The sequence below is a fragment of the Ursus maritimus genome, unplaced genomic scaffold (genome assembly GCF_017311325.1).
Source record: "Ursus maritimus isolate PB19 unplaced genomic scaffold, ASM1731132v1 scaffold_26, whole genome shotgun sequence".
NCBI lineage: Eukaryota > Metazoa > Chordata > Mammalia > Carnivora > Ursidae > Ursus > Ursus maritimus.
In genome coordinates, this window is record NW_024425119.1 from 41,434,361 (window position 1) to 41,447,209 (window position 12,849).

The following is a 12,849-nucleotide window of genomic DNA, read 5'->3' on the forward strand; positions in this document are numbered from 1 at the left end:
GGGGGGGGGGGGGGGGGGGGGGGGGGGGAGAGTCGTGGCTGAAGGTTCTCGATTCTGAGCTTTCCGGCAGCTGACTCACCTGGGTCAATTCCCATTCCTCATCCTTGGGGACTTGGCTGTTTTTGCCAGTGAAGTGACAGCTCCTCAGGCCCAGAGTGCCAGCGCTGGCGTGTAGACACAGCTGCTTTGCGATGTTGTGGCGAAGGTCCCTCTGCGTCGTGTACTCAAAGTACTAGGAGTCAAGACAAGAGGAGGCCGAGAGTTTGCCCACTCCCTTCCAGAGCCAGCTGCCTAAGATTCCACCAGACCTGACCTTCCGGGGGAAGCGAGGGAGGGGGCGCCAAGACATCGGTAATTCGTGTGCTACCTTCAGGATTTTTACCATATCTGGGTTATACTTGGAATAATAGTTACTTAATATTTATTTTTATTTTTAAAAAAGACTTTACTTATTTGACAGAGAGAGAGAGAAAGCACAAGCAGGGGGAGTGGCAGAAGCAGTCTCCTCACCAAGCAGGGACCCCCATATAGGGCTCGATCCCAGGACCCTGGGATCATGGCCTGAGCCGAAGGCAGACACTTAATCCACTGAGCCACCCGGGCGCCCCAGTATTTTTTCTTTAAAATCATTCAAAATTTAACTTAGCCTCATTGTATGCACTATCTGTGAAATCATGGGCTTGCTACGCTAGTTTCTTTGTTTAAAACAAAAAATGTTCACCAAGGTACCGCTAAAATCATCGTGTGGGCCAGCGGTATAGGACATGGCTTGATAATGAGTTCGTCTTGACTGCACAGGTTGGCAGCCTGTCCAGTGTCCCACGCCACTCCTTTCCTGGCTTCAGCTCTGGGTCAAGTGCCTCTTCCTTACCAAACACTGGGCATTCAGAGCAGGCTGAGGGACCGGGGTCAGGGAGGTCACTAGTTAGTCCTCAGGGAAGAGCTGGGACACCGTAAAACATGGGGCACATTCCCAGCAGGCCAGGTAACTGTGACATGTCAGTAGATGGTTGTTTTGGGGTCACTGCTGGGTGACAGAGTCAGAGCAGTGGCTTCTGGGCAGGGGAGGCGTTGAAGCTGGGCGTGGGTGAAATCAAGTGCTCCAAAAGTTTCCACAGTTACTCCAAAACCTCCCTCAGCAACTGGGCCCTTCCAGGAAGCCCTCCTGATTAATAATCATCCCCTCCCGCGCCCTCTCTAGGCCCTGCCGCTGGTGCCCAGTGCTCCCGAGACGTGCCTACTCCATACTTCAGACCGCGTCCATCTCAGACGGGGAGCTTTCTGAGGGCAGGGGTGCTGCTATCTCTTCCTCTCCCTGGATCTCCTGACCCTAGTCCTCAGAAAGGTTTTTTTTTTTTTTTTAAGATTTAACATTTTATTGAGAGAGAGAGAGTGCGAGCAGGGGGAGGGGCAGAGGGAGAGAGAGAGTCCCAAGCAGACTCCCCGCAGAGCCCAGAGCCCAACGTGGGGCTCGATCCCGTGACCCTGAGATCACCTCCTGAGCCGAAACCAAGAGCTGGCCCCTTAACCGAATGCGCCAGCCAGGCACCCCAGGAAAGGACTATTTTGAGTGGAGAAAGAAGCCCGTGAAGAGAGGAGTTGTTCCAGAAGCTGGCTTCGCGGGGCCTGCCGGCTCCGGTGGGGGGCTGGGTACCTGGTTGCCGCCCAGGCCGTGGCAGGTGTACATGATGAGGGGCTTCCCCCCGTGGTTGTTCTCACCCACATCCAGGCACTGATTGATGCCGAGGTTCCTGATCTGCAGGATGAGAGCAGAGAGGGGAGCCAGGATGGCTCGGTTAGGAATGGTTTGGGTTGTGGTGTGGGGCTCAACTGGACTCAATCTGCACGGCTGGGTTTCTCCTCTGCTCACGGACCCAAGACGCCTGGACGTAATAGCAAAGTGAGGTGCTGAGCCCAGAGGCTGGGCACGGGCCGGCTGGGGAGCCTCCCAGGCTGCCAGGTCTCTGCGAGAAGCCCTCAGCACGTGGGAATTTCCTCAGGAGCAGGGATTCCCCAAGTGTGATCCCCAGACCGTCGGCCTCACCGGAGGACTTGTTAGAAATGCATATTCTCCGGCCCCGTTCCAGTCCTGCTGAGTCAGCAATCCATGTTTTAACATGCCTTCCAGGTGATTCTTATGCAGGTGAATGTTTGAGAACCACTGCTTATGGGTCGTTTCCCCCTTACAAAGTTTGAGTTCTCTCTAGAAGCCCCAGAGTGGCCCTTCAGTCTTCCTTGGGATAAAGGAGTGTAGAGAGTAAAAATGGATTCTTTTTGCCACCCCTGGGTGGGGTAAGTGGTTCTGAACTACTCCTGGGGGTTCTTGTGAAGATGGGTGGGCAAGCTGGCCTGTGAGACTTACGGCTCCGTAGAAGGTGGGCTTCAGGTCGGGGACAAACATCTCTGGGTAGATGTTGGTCAGGAACCAGGAGAAGTTGTGACAGTGTAGCTGTTCCCTCAGCTTCAGTCGTTCCGAAATGTCCCCGAAAGATTTCTGCCAACCAAGCCAGGCCCCAAAGGGTCAGTCCTGCCGGCCTTGACCTGCTTGTACGGATGAAGTTGCCCAGAGGTTCTGGGGCCACTTTCTCCCAGAATGGGTCTCCTGCTCATTCCTGCTCAGAACCTGTTGGGGCTACTGGCTTAGCCCCACATCTAACTGCCCCCTCCTCCGCTTTGGCTTTGGGACCCCCACCCACAGCCTCCTCCTTCCTGCATCTCCTGTGACTTCTCTGTCGGTTTCCTCCCAGCGCTCACTTCTTAGCCTCTCAGAGCAAAGACCCTCCTCCTGTAAGAGGTTCTTCAAGTCCATTCTCCTTCCCCTCCTAAAAGATGCCAAGACTGCTCAGGCTCTTCTCATCGCCAGCCCTTCAAACTCTGGCCTCCCTGGGCTCCAGCTCACAGGGTCTGAGGAGTAAAGGGAGGCACCAGCTGGTAGAGATGGGCGGGCCTCTACCATTAAGCCCCTGACTAGGGTCTGGGATGCTGCACTTCTCTTCCCCCCAACCCCTACCCAGCACCATTTCCTCTCACCTCTTGGGCCATCTTGGCTGCCTGCATATTTCTCCGATAGAAAATCTCCTTGTAGCCATCCATCCAGACCTCAGCTAGGCGCACCTGGTTGCGAGCAATGACACTGATGCCCTTGGGGAAGCTGTGAGGGCTCTTGGTACGGAACACGTGGCCCACCACAGAGCAGGGGATGATCTCCAGCTGGCCCCCACATTGCCACACCTGCCACAAGAGGACACAAGATAGGGCCATCAGAGGGGTCGTGGGTCACCGTCCCCCCCAAGCAGCTGTGCTAGTCCCAGGGCACTAGGGTCCCAGGTCTAAGCACTCAGGGAAATTCTGCTCTCTCTCCTAGAAAAAAAGGGCATGGACCAGGATCCTTCCTAGGCCATGACTACGCAATCCCTCGCTCTATGGTGTTAGTTCAACTCTTATTTACACAAATGGAGATTTGCAGGGTCCTGAGAGTTGTCAAGGCCCACTTTAGAGAAAAGATGGTCGGCTAACTTTGTTGTCTGTATACCTACTCTGAGCTCCGGTCCCTTGGCTTGTTGACCTGGAAATGTGATTTTATTCAGCTCACCCAGGTGTTACTGGAAACTCAAGCTCCCTCAAATCAAGATACACTTGTGATCCCATGAGAGCACTGGTGCCTCACTTATGGCAAGGATAGTCAATTTCCAGGGGGGCTGGGGTAGTCGCCTGAACCTTTAGCACATTAGCTTCCCAGGAGAGAGAACAGAGGTCAGAGGCTCCTGGATGAGCCTAGAATCAGAACCCTGGGAGTTACGGGGCCGGACCTGGTGGCCCGTCTCTATGCTAGCGGGCTGGGTTAAGACATCCCTCCCACCTGCGTCCTCTCTTTCTTAGGTTTTATATTAGTAGATAAGTTGTTACTCATTTTCGTACAGCAGCAACAGAAATACACGGTCCTAGTCATAGTGACACAGGCATCAATGACATGCTTGATACATGCCAGATGCCGTGAGAGGTGACTTCGCACACGAGCTCATCTACTTGCAAATCACCTCTCCCCCCTCACGCGGGGATTTGTGCGGACTTCATGCAGGGGGAATTCTTTCTTCCTAATCTAATCCTGATTTGCCTTATTCCCGGAATTCCCTCAGACTTGTGGGGTCCACCAGAGTTGGGGCCACCATCTTCAGTGATACACAGCTTGCTGAGCAGAGGGTAGGAAAGCTTCAAAGGCCACCAGGGCCTGTGTCCTCTAACCTGGAAGGGGAAACCTGACTTCTCCTGAGAAAGGACAGTGACTGCTGACTGAGCTGTTCCACCTTCGCCCTAACACTTTTCCCCACAGACCTCACGAAAGCCGTCACCGAGCCTCAGACATCCGGTTCCTTTACCACTATAATCCCTTCCCTCTGAGGAATTCTGCCCAGTAATTTGTTCTGAGTTGTCCAATCTGATTCCCAAAGCCCTCCTGCCACGGACGGGGGTGGGGGGAGCAGAGGAAAGGTGCCGCCAGGACGGGAAACAAACACCCTTTTAAGTCCAGTTCCAGCTGTGATATCCCCGAGGCTGCCACGGCCTGAGAGACAGGGGCTCAGGCCGTCCCCTGGGCCATGGTGGCTCCCCCACGAAGCCCTCTTCACTCTCACCCGGAAGGACATTTCCACGTTCTCCCCTCCCCAGATCTCCATCTGATTATCATAGGTACCGATGTGCTCAAAGTAGGCCTTGGAGATGGAGAAGAGGCCGCCGGCAAACGTCGGGGATCTGGAGAGACAGAGGGAGAAGCAAGTGCATCTTGGGGGTGGGGGGAAGACAAGCAGAAGCCTGGTGTGGAAAGCTGTGGACTTGGTGCTAGGCTGCCACTGGCCCCCTCCCCCTGCCCCCAGTCTGCCTCCTTTCTTCTTTCCTGGGATGCGCAGCCCCTCTTCCACTACCTTATTCATTCAGCAAACGTTTCCGGAGCTCTGATGTGCTCTTTCCCACCTTCTGGGACCAGGTCAAGGAGAGATGTCATTATCATCACTCTCTTTGAAAAGGCGCTCATTCATTCGTTCCAGGCAGGATATGTCAAACACGGGCCACCAGGGCCCATGCTGCCCATTAGTCATGCAGCCGAGAAAGTTCTCGTTGGCTGAGAGCTCAGTCCAGCAGCCGACGGGAGAGGCACCGTCGTTTGCTTTGTGGCGGCAAAGTTCCTAGAGCGCTGTAAATACTGTTGTCAGAAGCTGTGTCAAACTGTCCTCGGAACGAGGATTCAAACCAGGAACGCATGAATGTCATGACCTGGAGGGACCCCATTGTTTCAGAATCCCTGGTCCTTTTCAGGGACTAGAAAACCATGGTGTTAGGAGGGCCTAGTCCTGCTGCATGAGAAACTTCCGCTTTGGGGAAAGCTGCCAGCTGCTTTGAGCAGAGGAAACTGATGAGATGCTCCCGGAACCAGAGTAGGAAGTGAGGTGAAATTTGGCACCATTTGGACTAACGGGAGCATTTGGATGTTCCAAGAAGCTTCTCCTGGCTTTCAGACAAAGGCAGGGAGGTGCAGATCCACTGGAAGCCAAACTGGCCAAAAAAAAAAGTCTCAGTCCTAGACCTCACACAGCACGTTGCTCACAAGAGAGGCTGGGCTAAGGGCTGAGGGCAGGGTCGGAACCCGAGGAAGACAGGGGCGGGGGTCTGTACGTAATCATAAGCCGCTGGCATCCGCGCCCTGCCCGGCCTGGCTTGGGTAGGGCTTTGCTGCCCTCAGTGGGTGGCTGTAGGTGCCACACTCAAGCAGAAAGGGGCTGAAACCTTCTCTGTAAATCCAGAACCTATCAAGGTGCTTTACACACAGCAGGGCCTCCGTCAGTATTCACCAGACTGGACTGAGTGGTCTAGAAGCCTGACCTTGGCATTACCCTGTGGCTGCACTTGTCACTCCTTAAGTAGGAGGTGGCTCCCAGAGCCACTTTCTGGAAGGAATTTCAATCAGCAGACTCGTGCTCAGGCAGGCTTTCTGTCCCTGATTCTGGCCTCTCCCAGGCACTCTAAGCACCCCCCCAGAGAAGTCCTGGAAAGACTCCGAGAGCCCTGGGACTCCAGGTGAGCACTTTGGAGCTCATCTGCTTCTTCTTGAGAGCTTCTCTGACCTGGGCCTGTTTCTTGGCCTTGAGGGGTCTCTCTGACCAAGATGGCGCTGACCAATTACCTCTGAGGATAAGCCCTACCTGGGGACTTCACTGCAGACCCACACCCAACACTCCTCTGGCAACACCCTGTACTTCCTGGGTCCTTTACCGCTCCTCTTAGGCACCTGCTAGCTTCGAGAATGAGGATGGGAGGGTACTGCCCACAGGCTTCCTGGTGGGGCACCATGCAAAATGCCTGGGGGAAGCCATGCATACAACCAGGGCGCTTACACCCGGAGCAAATTCATTCCTCGAACACTGGAGCTTTGTCTTCTAGTTGCATGGTCCTCGGACACTGGAGCAGGGGCCAGCAGTGATGGGCAGGGGCCAGGTGCCCTGTCCCTGACTGTCCCACTGTATGCCTGTCCCCCCGTTTGGGGGAGGGGGGCTTTGGTGCTGTGCACACCAAACACAAGACATCTACGAAACAGGCGGAGGGTCAATAGGGACTTCCAATTTCTTTTCTCTCTCCTGCCTTCTCTTCTTTCCCTCTCCGGTTGCTTCTTTTCCTTCTAATGGAGCCAAAGCAAGCAGGCTGTTCAGGGTCCATGGGATTCCTCCCTGTGGCCCCCACAGGGTCCACTCTACTGAGGCTCTGGGCGGCATGTCTTAGGATTTGGGCCCGTGGAGGGGGAGGAACTCTGACCCTTTCCTCCTTTCAAGCCTTTCCTCTTACCTCTCTGCTCACTGGATCCCCAGCCTCTGCTTCCCTCCATCCCTGAAGTATAATCAGTTAAGTTTCCTGGCCAGTATGGGAACCCAGTGGCACAGACGATCCAAAACCAGAGGATTCTCTAAAAGTCACTCCCCAACTCAGGCTGGCTGAGACATCTGTTAAAAGAAACTGGTGGGGGTGCCCGGCTGGCTCAGTCAGCAGAGCACGCGACTCTTGGTCTCAGGGTGGTGAATTCAAGCCCTGTGTTGGGCGCGGGGCCTACTTAAAAAAATAAACAAAATGAAATGAACTTGTCGTCTCAATGCCAACGGGCAATCCGGAGAGGGAAGGCCAGGGCGGGGGAACGAGGGGCAGACCCGGCTGGGCATTAGCCCGTGGGTAAACTTTCAAGTATCCACCGTATAACTCAGCGGCAGGCACACGACGGCCTACGGGCCAGAGCCGGCCTCACTTCGTAAGGCGCTGGGCAAAGAATGATTTTTACACTTTCCAACGGTGGTGACACAAAAACTAACAACAAGGAAGAATACGCAACAGACTGTCCGGAGCTGGCAGAACCCAAACGACTTGCTGTCGGGCCCGCTACTGGAGAAACTCAGGGCGTCTGTAACAAACTGCAAACGGCAGAATGTTTAGGCGATGTAACAGTGGCCTCTACCCGCCCTCGGCACCTCTGCACGCACCCGTCACGACCTTCTAGTGCGGGGAGGAACAAGCAGACAAACTACGTGAAGCCCTTAGTGCCTGGTGCAGAGCAAGTGGTGAAGAAGAGCCGTCGGTCATGGTGGCAGGGAGCGCAGGGCCGCGGTTGGGGGCGTGGGCTCTGGATCCTTATTCCACCAGCTGCTAGCTGCACCATCTGAGGCCGACTGCTCACCCCTAGAAGGCTATGTTCTTCCCCGTCAAATAGGCTAATCCTAGTATCCGCCTCACAGGGGATGAGGAGTAAGGAAACTACATCCCACGCTTTGTGGCGTGCCTGATAAATGTGGACCTAAGACGGCCCGGGGCCCTGGAAGCCAGCTTGGGGCTGAGCAGGCTACGGTCCTTACTTGACGGGGTAGGTCTCATCCTTGCGCCTCTGCTTCTCATGGGCGGGGAGAGCCTCCCAGCCAAAGGTCAGGCTCCAGTCAAAGTTGCCACGGCTGTGGATTCTGCCACTCGGGACGGGCTTGGAGAACTCAAAAGTGTTCAGGTCGATGGTGACGATGTCTGGGCTCACCACCGCTGTCTCTTCCTCAGCAATGCGAGCCAGGAGGGGCTCTAGCCAGCCGTGGAAGCACTCACCTGCAGGTCGGGGCCAGGAGACAGCAGTCAGGGTCGTGCCACAGCTGAGCCCAGGCCCCACACCAACAGGGAGACTCAGGAGGACAAGAGAACCTTCCCCCTACTCCGCAGAGTTCGAGAAACATGGGCAAGCTCCACAGTTGTAGAAAGCAGAGAGAGATCTCCTGGGACCCTCCTACCCACCCCCAAAAGGTGGAGGTAACTCTGAAGGGAAGACTGGAGGTCTCAGGGGAATAACACAGTCAACTGGAGTGATCCAAAGCACAGGGAAGAGCCCGGGGTTTCCAGCCTGTCCGAATCCGCCCTCCCCACCCCGGTGTGGATTTCAGAAGGGGGGGTGTCCCCTCTCCCAGGGGGACCGCACCTCAAGCTTCAGCTCTGCTTGCGGAACAATAATCCCTTTCGCTCGTCTAGCCCTCTGAGATTCTCAGTGAACTGTATAGATTACTTTATCTGGCCCTTGGAGTAGTAATTCTGTTGGTGGGTGGGGTTGGTATCCTCATTCCCACTTTACAAATGGGGAAACTGAGGCTTAATTACTGGCAGAGTCAGAAGGCAAACCCAGGTTTCCTGACTCCGAGTCTAGAACTTTCCCTAATACATATCACTGCTTTCAGGGAACAATTTCCTTCCAGACCACCGTGGGGAGGTGTTTGGGTGTGGGGCAAAGGGGAGGCCTTTTCGGCTCCACGTGGCCCTATGGGACAGCACCACAAACTAGTTCCCAGTGCTGACAGGGGGCCTCTCTGAGGGGTGAGCTCAGAATGAGGGACAGAGCAAGCAAGGAAGAGAGAGGGGAGTCTGGGGTTCCAGAGCACACTCCCAGCAACTGCGGGGTGACGATTACTTTAGGGCCCTGTGTGCCTGCTGATTCGACATCCTTGGGGTTGGGATGAGAAGAGGGCACGAGACGCTAGCTGATGCGAGCCCCAAGCCACCTTTAATCCCAGAAGAGCGGGGGCCTTGGTGATGCCCTGGCCCCGGCTCTTCGTTCTGCCGGGGAGCGGGGGAGGGGACCGGCCCGCCCTCAGGCCTCCTGGGTGCCAGGCTGGTCGGCTTGTACTCACAGTGGGCATCCAGGAAGGTGAGCACCTCGGCCTGGGCCACGCTGGCCCCCAGCAGCCGGGCAGTGATCAAGCCCTTCCGCTCCTCCTGCCGCACAACCCTCACGACCTGCAGCGTCTTCACGTACTGCTCCAGCTGGTCCTTTAGGTAGTCTGGAAGGGACAGTGTCGTTGGTGCCGGCTCAGGGCTCCGTCAGCGCCCAGCTCGGGGCTCCCGGGGCTCTCGGGGCTCCCGGGGCTCTCGGGGCTCCCGGGGCTCCCGGTGGCCGGACACCTACCGAACGAGGGAATGCCGTAGGCACCGGAGGTCGGGGGCGGGTGCAAGCAGGAAGCCCTGCGTGTGGCCCAGCACCCCGTGCACCCCAAGCCCACCGTGTCGGGAGCCTGGCTCTGCCCTGCCGATCCTGGGCCTGTTTACCTAGGAACCTCTTCTACTCCCCAAGCCAGGACCTCGGAGTTGCGTTTCTTTGGTCTCAAATCAAGTATAAACTTCCGCCAAAGGCTCTCGCCGGCCCCTTGGTCTCTGCATCTTCTCAGCCACTATCTTTCGGAACTGTGACTCCGGCCTCCTCTCCTTTCCACGCCTGGGGGTGTGGCAGTCCTCTCTCAGTACCTCTGACTCCCTGTCTCCCAGGCTCCTCCGAGTGAGCGGACAGGTAGGGCACCACAAATGCTGATTGCTGGCTTGCTGGGTCAGCAGCAAGAAGTCGTACTCTAATCCTCTTTATTAACCCCTCTGCATGGAGAAATCTTTAAGAAGATGAAAGGATACTGAGCAGCTTTTTAATTAAATTAAAAAAAAAAAACCATGTACCAAGTATTGGCCCTGTGCCAGGCACAGGGGTGAGCCTGCCGCCCAGGGAAGTGGCGATTGCAGGGAGGTGATCAGTGACCCCCCCAGAGGTCATGCAGGGCTGGGGGAGCCTGCAGTAGGCACAGACATCCTGAATTTGGGGGGGGGGGAGTAGCTCTGCTGAGATCTCCAGCTCCTTCAGAGTGGGGGGCTTACTTCATGACCCTGCTACTCATTCTGAAATCCTCAGGGCTTAAAAATAGCTCTCTTTTGAAATAATCCATCTTGAACCACATTCGGAATCTTACTTATGGTTTATTCACCACTATATGGTTTATCTGTGCCACAGTTCTGTTCCCGACTGTGCAGAATGGAGGGGCCTAGAGTTTTGAAAGAGGAGGCAGAGGGCAGGCGTGACAGAGGAGTGTGGCCTTTCTGTTCGGGGCTCTGGGATCAGCCCAGTGCTTGGGCCTTGCTTCAAATGTGGTGTTATACAAACGGTGGGGCCTGAAATCAATTCATTTTGGGGGGAGTCTGATTTCTCTCCCTCCCCCTCTCTCTCCCTTTCACACACACACTCACATACACATGCGCACGCACATGCCCGTACACACGCGCATGCACACACATATACACACGCACACACACACATACGCACGCACACCCGCACGCGCACACACGCACGCGCACACACACATGCACACACGTACGCACACGCACACACACGCACACACACGCACACCCGCACGCGCACACCCGCACACACGCACGCACACGCGCGCACGCACACACACATGCACACACGCACGCACACACACGCACACGCTATGCCCAAATACTTGAGCACCTACCACGTGGCTGCCATTGAACAAGATGCTTACATGCTGACTTTCTTACTTATTCTTTCCTAGGAAGACTAACATGTTCTGAAACCGGGGCACTGTCCCTGACGTTTAGGCGTCCAAATCGACCTCATTTGGCAGCTGCAGCCCAGAACTCCACAAACACCTGCTCACACGCCGCCCAGGTGCCAGACATCATCCAGGGCAGGGATGGGCCTGGTCCGGGTCTTGCCCTCAAGAAGCTCCTGGACTCCTAATGTAACGACAGCCCCAAGTGCTGGCTCTAACAGGAAGGAGGAGGGAGGAACACCAACCAGGAGCCTCACCATCTCAGCGTGGCTGATGTGTCCCCCTGAGAACTTGCCTAACTGTGCTCAGAGGAAGTTCATGGTGGTGGAGATAACCCAAGGACAAAGCATCATAGGAAGTGGGTTTTGTGGTAAGAGACTGAGAAGCGCTGAGCTGTGAACCCCAGGGGGTGCTAAGCTCTACAGAGCCCTCCTCCCACGCCTTCCTTCCAGTCTCAGGTGGTTAGGCTGGACCTGGGGATTCTGAGCATGAGCCTCAGGCCCTTCTAGGGGACAACTCCCCTAAGTAATGCCTCTCCTTCCCGTCACACCCCTGGACCCACCGAACATATGGTCCAGAGATGAGCATAGCTGACCTGAGTGTGGGGATACAGGCAAGCCCATCCCTACTCTCTTATGTCCCCCAGACGTTCACCTCCTAACTTGGGTTCAACAACCCACCACCCCAGCCCAGCTCCATTCCTCATGACTGGAGTCTATGCGACTCCTGGGACCTCGGACACACGCACATTACTCGGTCCCATGGTTTGAAATAGCATCTATACGCAGGCGGCTCCTAGGTCTTTTCTCCTGGCCTTGCCATCTCCACTTGGGTGTCTAACAGAACCACAAACCTAACACGCCCAAAATGGATCCAGATTCCCTCCCAACCTGCCCCTGCTAGTCTCCCCCTGTCAGTATGTGGTACCAGCTTCCCTCCAGCTGGTTTAACCCAGGAGTCATGCTGGATTCTTCCCTTTTCTCACTCACCACAATCAGTCCATCAGCCAGTACTGATGCTCTCTCTCTCTCTCTCTCTCTCTCAAATAAATAAATAAATAAATAAAACCTTAAAAAAAAAAAAAAGAATAAAATACCTAGGAATATATTTCACCGAAGAAGTGAAAGACCTATATTCTGAAAACTATAAGATGTTGAAAGAAATTGCAGATGACACAAATAAATGGAAAGATATACCATGCTTTGGATTGGGAGAATTAATATTGTGAAAATGTCCTTACTACCCAAAGCAATCTATAGATTCAATGCAGTCCCTATAACATACCAATAGCATTTTTCACAGAAGTAGGACAAATAATTCTAAAGGTTGCATGGAACCACAAAAGATCCCAAATAGCCAAACCAATCTTGAGAAAGAGTAACAAAGATAGAGATATCAAAATTCCAGATTTCAAACCACAAGTTATAGTGTTCAAAGCACAAAAACAGACACATAGATCAATGGAACAGAATACAGAGCCCAGAAATAAACCCACGCTTATATAGTCATTCCATGACAAAGGAGGCAAAAACATACATTGCAGGAAAAAAAAATAGTCTCTTCAATAAGTGGTGTTGGGAAAACTGGACAGCCACACGCAGAAGGATGAAACTGGACCACTTTTTCCACCATACACAAGAATAAAATCAAAATGGTTTCAAGGCCCAAACGTAAAACCTGAAACCATAAAGTTCCTAAAAAAAAAATAGGCAGTAATCTCTTGAACATCAACGTTGGCAATATTTTTCTGGATATGTCTCCCCAGGCAAGAGACACAAAAGCAAAAATAAACAATTGGCACTATGACAAATCACAAGGCTTTTGCACAGAGAAGGAAACCATCAACAAGATGAAAAGGCAACCCACTGAAAGGGAGACGGTATTTGTAAATGATATAGTCAATATAATACCCAAAATATATAAAGACCTCATACAACTCAACACCAAAAACCAAATAACCTGA

General features: G+C 54.1%; 1 protein-coding gene and 1 long non-coding RNA gene across 6 annotated transcripts in view; one reads left to right on the forward strand and one right to left on the reverse strand.

Moving 5' to 3' along the window:
• Window positions 1-11,958, forward strand: part of LOC121105425 — a 38,392-nt gene extending 26,434 nt beyond the window's left edge. For all 3 annotated transcript variants that reach the window (XR_005837935.1, XR_005837936.1, XR_005837934.1), the window contains exon 4: window positions 10,887-11,958. This is a non-coding gene — a long non-coding RNA (uncharacterized LOC121105425). The remainder of the gene's footprint in view (window positions 1-10,886) is intronic.
• GALNT6 (polypeptide N-acetylgalactosaminyltransferase 6) overlaps window positions 1-12,849 on the reverse strand; it is a 34,265-nt gene that overhangs the window by 2,649 nt on the left and 18,767 nt on the right. For all 3 annotated transcript variants that reach the window (XM_040642462.1, XM_040642463.1, XM_040642464.1), the window contains exons 5-11: window positions 9,186-9,335; window positions 7,884-8,118; window positions 4,632-4,749; window positions 3,031-3,231; window positions 2,363-2,494; window positions 1,655-1,756; window positions 80-232 (exon numbers count right to left, since the gene is read on the reverse strand). In XM_040642462.1, coding sequence (XP_040498396.1) covers window positions 80-232; window positions 1,655-1,756; window positions 2,363-2,494; window positions 3,031-3,231; window positions 4,632-4,749; window positions 7,884-8,118; window positions 9,186-9,335 — 1,091 coding nt within the window. The remainder of the gene's footprint in view (window positions 1-79; window positions 233-1,654; window positions 1,757-2,362; window positions 2,495-3,030; window positions 3,232-4,631; window positions 4,750-7,883; window positions 8,119-9,185; window positions 9,336-12,849) is intronic.